The sequence below is a fragment of the Mus pahari genome, chromosome 20, assembly GCF_900095145.1.
Source record: "Mus pahari chromosome 20, PAHARI_EIJ_v1.1, whole genome shotgun sequence".
NCBI lineage: Eukaryota > Metazoa > Chordata > Mammalia > Rodentia > Muridae > Mus > Mus pahari.
In genome coordinates this window covers 28,144,985-28,154,482 of record NC_034609.1, presented here as the reverse complement: position 1 = coordinate 28,154,482, position 9,498 = coordinate 28,144,985, and the positions used below count along the sequence as shown (strand labels likewise).

At 48.1% G+C, this 9,498-nt stretch overlaps 1 protein-coding gene across 2 annotated transcripts; it reads right to left on the bottom strand.

The window, feature by feature from the left end:
• Positions 1-3,778: 3,778 nt before the first annotated feature.
• Positions 3,779-9,183, bottom strand: Pdp2 (pyruvate dehyrogenase phosphatase catalytic subunit 2). 2 transcript variants are annotated; one of them, XM_021220561.2, is made up of 2 exons: positions 9,050-9,183; positions 3,779-7,138 (listed from the first exon to the last, which is right to left on the bottom strand). In XM_021220561.2, the coding sequence occupies exon 2, from the start codon at positions 7,091-7,093 to the stop codon at positions 5,498-5,500; it is 1,596 nt and encodes a 531-aa protein (XP_021076220.1). In that variant the 5' UTR covers positions 7,094-7,138; positions 9,050-9,183; the 3' UTR covers positions 3,779-5,497. The 2 variants fall into 2 exon arrangements, with proteins under 2 accessions (XP_021076220.1, XP_029388560.1); XM_029532700.1 differs by having other exon boundaries at positions 4,638-7,094; positions 9,050-9,138.
• Positions 9,184-9,498: the final 315 nt, after the last annotated feature.

Genomic DNA, 9,498 nt, shown 5'->3' with positions numbered 1-9,498 from the left:
CAGAGTGAGCCCAGATTATATGGGCGTCAATGCAGGCATCTGTGTGAAGGCTAGGAGAAAAACCTCAGATGTCATTCCTCAGAAGTAACACACCTTGTTTTTTAAGACAAGTTGTCTCTTGGTTGACCTAGAGCTTGCCAATTTAACTCACTAGGCTAGGTGGCCATTGAGCCCCAAGGACTTTTTTTTAAAGATTTATTTATTACTATATGTAAGTACACTGTAGCTATCTTCAGACACCCCAGAAGAGGGCGTCAAATCGCATTACGGATGGTTGTGAGCCACCGTGTGGTTGCGGGGATTTGAACTCAGGACCTGCGGAAGAGCAGTCAGTGCTCATCACTGCTGAGCCATCTCACCAGCCTGAGCCCCAAGGACTTGCCAGTCTGTCTCCCCAACACTGGGATTAAATGTGCTTGCTGTCATGTTTTTCCTGTGCGGGATCTAGGCCAGGTCTTCATGCCTGTGCAGACTGAGCTTTCTCCAGCCTGTGTCCTAGTTTTACATTCTAAAAATAAAAAATAAAAAAATCAATAGGATGCTGGAGTGTGTAAATTGAGGCAACGTAGGCTGATTCCTAATACTCAAAGCAGTATCAAGAGCTAGCAGAACTTTTTATTAGTAGTAATAATGAAGCAGGGGAGCCTAAGACTATGCACTAAAAAACTAGTTTTATTTTATGTACGAATGTTTTTGTCTGGGTGCATATATGTACATGGTGTGCACAACAGTGCCCAAGGTCAGAACAGGGCCTACGATCCCCTTGAACTGTACGTTTTGGATGATTGTGAACCACCACGTGGGTGACAGGAATTGAACCTGACTTCAGATCCCCGATGCTGCCAGGGACGGTGGTACCCTTGTGCTATTAACTGCAAAGCCATCTCTCCAGCCACTCCACCTACAGTTTTTAACAAGGGCCCACTGAACAATATAATTGGGGGTGTATTGAGGCACGGTGCCATCTTGGAGTGGGGTCTTGCGTTCCCTGGAGACCGCAGCCTAGACTTTTCCCTGGGACTGGCTTTATGCTGCTGTCAACACAAAAACTGTTTTTTACAAGTACATTCTCAGTAACGGTGAAATCGCAGAGGACCATGGCCCGGAGTGAACTGTGGGCCTCAGTCCGCTTTCTTCTCAGTTCTCCGCTCACACGGCTAGCATAAATGAAAACTCCCGAGGTTAGGAAGACGGCTCAGTATTATGTGCTCCTGAAGAGGACCTGAGTTTGGTTCCTAATACATACTGGGCAGCTCACAACTACCGGTAACGCCAACTCCAAGAGAGCCAATGCCCTCTTCTTCCCTCCCTGGGCATCTGCAGTCACGTGACGGGCCCACATAGAGACACGTGCACACACTTAGTTAAAAATAAAATAGTAAACATAAATAAAAATAAACAAGAGCTCTCTGTGTGCTTAGCAGCAACTGTAAGTGTTAGTGCACCAAGCTTATCTTTGGAGAAGACTCTTAAATAAGCCCAAACTCTTCCTTGGTCAGATAAAAATGCTGAACCCAAAAAGTTGGCCCGCCACCCTATGGGCTTGAAAAATTAACGTTCAAACTGAAGGAAGCCGATTTCATTTTGCCTCTTTTATTTAAAAGTTCTACTTAGGTATCTTCAAAGTTTAGAAAATCAGTGTCAGATGGGAACACCAGTACACAGTTTAAAATACAAATGCCAATGATTATTAAAGAATATGGTTAATGATTGTTCCAAGAAAATATTTTCCAGGAGGCAAGTTAGACACCAGGAACCAAAGGAAGAAAGCACGGGACCTCAGACTGGCTCAGGAAAGTTACACAGTAGCCTAAGCATGCCTCCCCCACCAGGCTACACACATGACCATTTACAGCATGAACTGCACCACTAGCTTTGATCCTTAGTGCGGTGCATCTGCTGCAGCTGCAGCACTTCAAAGACTCGGCACTGCAACGGCTCCATTCCAGCCTGGGAGGTTACAGCTGTCCAACGAAGAACAGAAACTGACGGTCAAAAGGACAGAACCAGCCTCCTTTTGAATGTTGCTGCTCGACATAATTATCGACGTAATTATACCCTTCTTTATCTGAAGGTCAAGCCATCTGCGTTTTATCTGATTAAAAGTTGTCAACTTGATTGTATCCCAATCAAGTTTTTTTGTGCCTAAAAAGCTTTTTAGCTTTTATTAAGCCAAATGTACTTCTGGGGAAAACATCCATATATTACAGCATCTCAAAGTTAACATTACAATAAATTAGCTTTAATGTTACAAATAACATCTCAGAAAACTGAATCTTATTAACATGATCTAATATACATTCAAAACCGTTCTTCCCTACAGCTTTAACTTTGGAAATCAATAGCACTGCACTGTTTACATGTAAAACAAATATCTAAATGATATCACTTCCATCCGTTTCTTACCCCAAATCATAAACGTCACTTTAAGCACCAAGACATACTTCTTTCAAAAATTTCATCAGCAATACTAAATGGTCAATCCCATTATTTAAATTTTAAAAGTCTAACAATTGAAATCTCTATATGAGAGGGATGATAAGAGCTTTGGAAGAACTGACAGGGACCATGAATCTCCTTCCTAATTTCAGTGGCCCAAAGCATAGGCTCACTTGCTTCCAGGGAGCCACTGCCAAGACCCATAGCCAGCAAGACACTGGCGAGGGACCAGAAGACAACACGCACTGGAGCAGGCACAGAAAAGCTGGGTTCAGAGGGAGAGAGAAAAGGGAGACTATAAATTGTCCTTTCTTCTCTCTCAATATTTCAGCTGGAGAGCAGGGACATCTATTAGACAGTGAGGAGACACAGACTCACTTGGAGACACAGAGGGGAGGTCTGTGTTCCATCAACTCCAGGATTAGTTACCGGATTCAGAACCTTTTAAGATCCGTGCCAGCCTCCAAAACAGAGCTCAGACACTGAATGCCAGTTAAGGCTCCAAAGATACTCCTGGCTTTAGCCGGTACTGAAAGTCAAGGACAAAGAAAAGAAATGTCCAATAGTGTCTTCCATTCAAATAACAAGCCATAAATCTAGACTAGTAATGACTCAGGTTTGGGGGTTATGGGTTTTTTTTTTTTTCCCCCCTGGGGCAAGGTCTCTCTGTGTAGCTTAGGATGGCCTTAGTGTCTAGCTGGGACACACTATTTTTTGTAGAAGGGTCTCACTTATCTCTCTTGAACTTCTGGTGCTCTTCCCTCCAACACTCAAGCGCTAGAATTAAGGCCTGCGCCACCACACCCAAATTTCTCACTTTCTACTTTATTTTGAGGCGGCAGAGCTGGGGTTATTATTTAAGATAGATGTAAAGATGCAGGTTAAGAGAAAGAGGCACTCAGAAGGTAGGCCACGCCTGAGCCTCTCAGAAAGGAGCCACAGAGAGTGGAGCCACAGAGAGTAAAAACCCACCCAAGGGTGGGTACAGGGGGACTGCTCCTCAGGGGGACCGCCTACATTCTTCTTTTGAGTAAAAATCTAAGAGATCAGATTCAGTACAAAAGGACCCAAAAGTGTTCTGTTCGCCTTTTTTTTTTTTAACATAAAACATATCACTAAACAGGTACACTAGGAAGTACACAAAAGCAATCCTGATTTTTTTGGGGGGGTGGGGGTGGGGTGGGGGTCAAGACAGGGTTTCTCTGTGTAGTCCCGGCTGTCCTGGAACTCTCTAGACCAGGCTGGCCTCGAACTCAGAGATCTACCTGCCTCAGCCTCACGTGTGCTGGCACTAAAGGCATGAGCCACCACAGCCTGGCTCTGATTTTTTGTCTTTTCATTTTATTTATTTTGTGTGAGTTCATGTGCCATGGTGCACACGTGGAGGTCGGAGGTCAACTTTCAACTCCTTTCATCACGTGGGTTCCCCCGGATGGAACTCAAGGGTTTTGAGACTGGCAGCCTTTACCCACTGAGCCGTTTGGCTAACCCCGTCTGAACTCGACAGAATGTCTACCTGCAAAGCAGAGGGGGCCAAACCTAGTGTGTGGGTGATACCGTGGAAACCAAAGGATCAACTAAAGAGCCTTGCCTGCGGCGGAAGTGCTGACAAGGAACAGGAAATTAAAACTGCACCCCCCCCCAAAAAAAAAAAAACTGCATGTGTTTAGGGACACAGTTCCTGCAGTTCAATGCTACAGTCACCCAAGAGAGGAGGAAATTTATCCTCTAAACCGGATTCATGCGGATTAGTTTTCAAACACCCATGACCCATGAAGGCTATGACCAGATGCTCTGTAGCTTTTACCTCTCACACTAAATATGGTCTAGTCCCCGAGGCATAGCGATGGCAATTCAACAGGCAGGGGCAGGTGGCCCATCTGATAAGCCTCCCTCCTCCCTTCTGAGATGCAGAGAGAAAGCCTGTTCTCATAGGGCCTTACCTTCACTTCTCCAGATCCAGGTCCACAGACCACTGAAAAGATCCTTCCTACATGTCCTCAACTGCCCCCCCAACCATGTCACCTTCTTTCTGCCAACCTCTGGGTGATGGAAGAGGGAAGATATTCCAGTAACGTCAGGATGAGGCTAGGCAGAAGAGCAGAGGTAGGTTGTGTCTATAATCAAAAGGAACCTAAAATTATGAGTAACCTGTGGCTAAGCCTAGTGGCGGGGGTGGGGGGGGGTGGGGGGTGGGGGGTGGGGGGGACGGTTTACTCAGCAAAAAAAGTCAGGAGTTAGGGATTGGACAGAAATCACCTCCCCGGAGGGCCGGCTGGAAGGTTCAGAGGTGAGGCTCAACAGAGGTGAACAATAGCTGCACAATTAAATTCAGCTGGCCTGGGGCCTGGCTCCTCTCATCCTCAGCCAGGTCCCAAACAGGTCCTGGCTTTTGGCCGTCCTGCTTACCAGCTGGGGGATTCACTTTTAAAATAAACTTAACCAGTGTTAAAAAAACCGCAAACAGCACAAAATATTGTCACAGTCATTTCATAACCACACACACACACACACAGTTAGACTACATAGAAAAGCGCCCTGAAGATTGCTTTGTAAACCCAGGCTTCCCTAATTAAAAAAAACAAACAAGACACTAGAGCCTAGAAGTTGCGCATAACAGAGTTCAGAATGATTGCATCTGTAAAACCTGCAACTGGGTCTCAAAAGATCCTGAAATTCTTTATTCTTAGACTCATGATTAAATTTATCCTTTAAAAGCACAGGGTGACACAATTTAACAGTCTTATAAAGGACATAGGCTACGTGAGCCTACGCCAATTTTAGTCTTTATTCTGTCTGCTACACAGAAGAGCTGACCAGCACACACAGGACAAAAAAAAAAAAAAAAAAAAATCACTCCTAATGTCTTCGTCTGGTCGTCATCGTCATCCTCATCTCCCCCACCACCACTGCCACTAAGGCTGGTTTTCCCTCCCTTCCTTTGTTAATTACTCAGCAACCTATGTCTGCCTACTCTTCCCTAAGGTTTGAATTGCTCACTAAGGAGTGAAGTGTTCTAAAGGGCACTCATGTTAGCCTTGGCAACAGAGGGAGACTCTTAGCCCTCCTTACAGTAGGTATCAATTGAATCTGAGTTAAAAAACACCACCATGACAGTGATATCATCCCGGTACATCCGGGCCACATCCTCTGGCAGTGTCAGCATGGCAGCCAGCCGCTCCGGCTCCATCTCCCCATACTCGTTGCTCCCGATGGCATGTCTGATCAGATGCGTGGCTGTGTTCTGGTCAGCCGCATGGAGTCCACTGGCTTTCCTCTGCAGCAGCAGGCTCTGCATGAGGCCCAGGTTGGCTGGTCTTTGGTCCAGGTCCGGCTTATGGAGACCCACCTTGGACAGGTGCCCCACCACCAGCCTCACCACATCCTCATTCCCCAGCATATCCCACAGGCCATCTGAGGCCAGCACCAGGAACTTATCCTGGCGCCTCAGCCTGTGGTAGGTAACCTCGGGTTTGGCAGTCAGGTAAGGTGGAGTGTGGTAGTGGGGCGGGGTGAACTGGTAGATGTTGAGGGCCTCGGTATCAAAGCCCCTCGCGAGGACATTCCTCTGCAGCTCTTTGCTCCACTTTAGCTGGACATCCCCAAAGGCCCTGCAGGGCATGAGGACACCCAGAAGCCTGTCGTCTATGATGAGGGTCCTATCCTCAGACTCCGGGTGTTCCCTCTTAAGCCGGGACAGCTCAGCCTCATTCCAGGCGTTGTGGTCACAGGTAAGAGGTAAACATGACCAAGCACCGTTGTCTTCCTGGACACCGAGGATAGCCCGGCAGTCACCAGCATTTGCTACGTGCAGGTGAACTCCATTGACGTGGGCCATGCAGGCTGTTGCCCCAGAGAAAGCAACCTGGAGGGATAAGTTCCTCGTTACCTCATCTTCCAGAGGAGCCTGAATTTCTAGCGAGATGTCAGAATCCAGTCTCTGGAAGGAGTACATCAAGGCTTCTTCAATGCTCAGCCCCATCTCCATATGCAGGTCAAGGAGTTCCTGCCAATAGACACGGAGGTGGTCCAGATGCACTGACGTGACATCCTTATAAATACTATCTCCGGGGTGCTTGAGCCAACGCAGGATGGGCAGCAAAGGCTTCATGTTTTCCATCGCTTCCTCCATCTGCTCCAAGGTCTGATGGGACATCAGGGACACCGCCATGTAGTAGAAAAGCCTCTCGCTCACCGCTTGCGCACACGCATGGCCCCCGTGTCCATCAAAAATACCGAACATCATCCCATTCGTTTGGGCGCAGGTCGCCACACCTTGCCGGTCCTCCACCGGGGAGTTGGCAGCCAGCTGGTTGCTCTCGAACCTTAACACTGAATTTGGAACTCCGTTGTTGACCTCGAGGACCTTGTGGGCTGACTCGCCAGCTCGGAGCAGGTCACTGACCTGTTCGGGGCTGAGCTGTAAGTGGAGATCCTCTTCCTCGGTTGACGTGTGTCTGTAGGCTTTCCGCAGGGCAAAGCCACCAGATGGAAAACCACCCTCGACGGCGGCTGACGAGGCCGGAGAAAAGGGCCTCCACTTCAGCGGGTTCCTACTCGTGGCAGCCCTTGAGTATAGGCGTCTCCCGCCTCGTAATAGAGCGATACGATTCCTTGCAGAATTGAAGATCCAGTAGGACACAGTACTTGACATTCTGAAACAACAGTGGCAAGTGGAGGTGGAGTGTTTCTTTTCAGTCTGAAAATTCAAGAGTTCATAAAAGCTTCAAAGTTCAAGTTAGTAAAAATACTGACTGCTAGGACATTCCTTTTGCTAGTACACTCTGATTTTATAGAACCAATAAGGGCGTCCAGCCTTCCTGCCAGCCAATCTGTGCCTCCTTTTCCTCTCCTTTCTAAACTGTTCCTCAGGCCAGCGCCTACTATCTAGGTCCTTTGTTCAGTCTCCCTCGCAGTATTTAAGTTTTCCCTTTGGTACCTGTTCCCCCCAAGGAATGTACCTACTCCATGAATTCAAGTCATGTAGCTGCTGACGAGCGGCTGTCCAGAGTCCAGGCCTGCACCTGGTTGGTACACATTACTATATATTATATAACTATCATCAATATGATCTCAATATGGCGTTTCTGAAGCCCCACTGACTCCAGCTACTTAGCATACTGTCTCACTGTCTGTCTGTCTCACCGGCACTATGCGGTTAGGTTTTGTTTTGTTTCATTATTGGTGTTCTGTTCACCACTGGGGACTGAACACAAGGTCTCTTCTATCTGATCTACCACTGAGCTACATCCCCAGCCCTCTTCCACACTTAGCCTTGAACTTTAGATCCTCCTGCCTCAGATTCCAGGGTAACTAGTATTACAGTCATCAGTTGATGGTCTCACAGAATTCCTGTGTGATTTGTATTGGTCATTGTTTTGTTTTTTGAGACAGGGTCTTACTTTGTCACCCTGGCTGGCATGAAATTCACTGTGTAGGTCAAGCTATCCTCAAACTCAGAGATCTGCCTGCTCCGACGTCCTCAGTATGGAGATGAAAGGTGTGTACACCGTAACAAGTTTTTCCAACGTTTTGTAAAGACTTAATAAAATATGACACTTCTGGGCTGGCCCAGTGCTATCACGCCTTTAATTCCAGAATTTGGGAAGCAAAGGTGAGAAGAGGCAAGCTGATCTGTGAGTTCAAGGCCAGCCTGATCTACATAGCAGACTGTTACTTTGCTTGACAAAGTAAGCCCATGGGAATGGGGGGTGGGGTGGAACTTGCAGTGTGGGTGCACGCTTTTAATCCTAGCATTTGGGAGGAAAAGGCAGGCAGAATTTGAGGCCAGGTATACAGAGGAAACCCTGTCTCAAAAATCAACAAAAGGAGGGAGCCACTATTTTTGTCCTTGGGATACATTCTGTACAGATTTTTATATCATTGAGCCAACTACTTTGAACATGACTTCCTATTAAAGGCAATGTTTTCAGTGATAGTAGTATTTATGGTTTTGGCATAAACATTCACAATTACTGGTGACTTGGAGTTTGTTTCCACTAACCTGGTACCAAATTACATGGCATTTGCAATCACCTTTCCCTTACTTATTTCCAAAACCAGTAGGTCAAAGGGTATAAACGCACTGTCAAACTGATTTCCCAAAGCCAGTACCCATCCCGCTGAACTTGGGACAGATGAGGTCGGCCAGGGGCAGATGGCCTCAGACGCCTCTTGACCCTGCAGAAAGGACAGGCAGCCGTGCGCAATGAAAACCGTTCGCCTCCAACGGGACAGAAAGAATTTAGCACCCCCTAAAGAAACCAAGTCTCTTGATTTCTTGGCTGGACCGCAAGGCTCTAAGAAATCCCAGCCCCTGTTTAGTGGCTGAGCCTTGGCTTTCCAAGGTGTAAGAATCCAGTTGCGACGTCCAGCTCACCGGTGCTCCAGTACTAAAGAAGCTGGCGCAGGGAACCGGCTAAGTAGCCGTCTCCTCCACCAGAGCGCGGGCCCACGTGGCGCGTGCGCGCGAGTGGGGTGACCATGACCAGGGACCAGCTCGTCCCGCCCTCTCACCTCATCCCCCTCTCCCTCTCCGCCCCATCACCTGAGGCACCGGTACATCAGGCTAGGGAAAGATGTCCGCACCCCAAATCGTCCCCTTCCTAACCTCGTATCCTCGTCCTCTCCTCCCCAGCTGGCGCCGCTGGCACTCGGCGGATCCTCCCAGCTCACTCAGGTCCTGAGCACAGTTCCGCGGTTGCTGCGACTGGGTTTTACTTCCCTGGAGAGGCCCCCAGTCGAGGAACCAGCACCAAAAGAAATATCCCTCCCCCCATTCCTGATTGGCTTCTCTGCGGAGGCGGGCCCTTGACGGACGTTGAGATTACCCAATGAATGAAGAGAGCAAAAGGAAGGCAGAGGGGCGGGGCCGGGAGGAGCCACCCTGCACTCTACCCCCTGGGGTTACCCGTGGCTTTTGTGCGCCAGTAGGTCGTCACGTGGGACTCTTCCCTAAGCTTGCCTTATCACCACACCCTGCAAAGCCAGAACCAAGAGACCTCTCCAGTTCTTTACAGTTCATTCTCACATAGATGCCTCCCGGGTTTTATTCCGTTC

Excerpts from the sequence above, each read along its gene's own strand:
- Pdp2 (XM_021220561.2), bottom strand. The coding sequence starts at position 7,093 with ATGTCAAGTACTGTGTCCTACTGGATCTTCAATTCTGCAAGGAATCGT.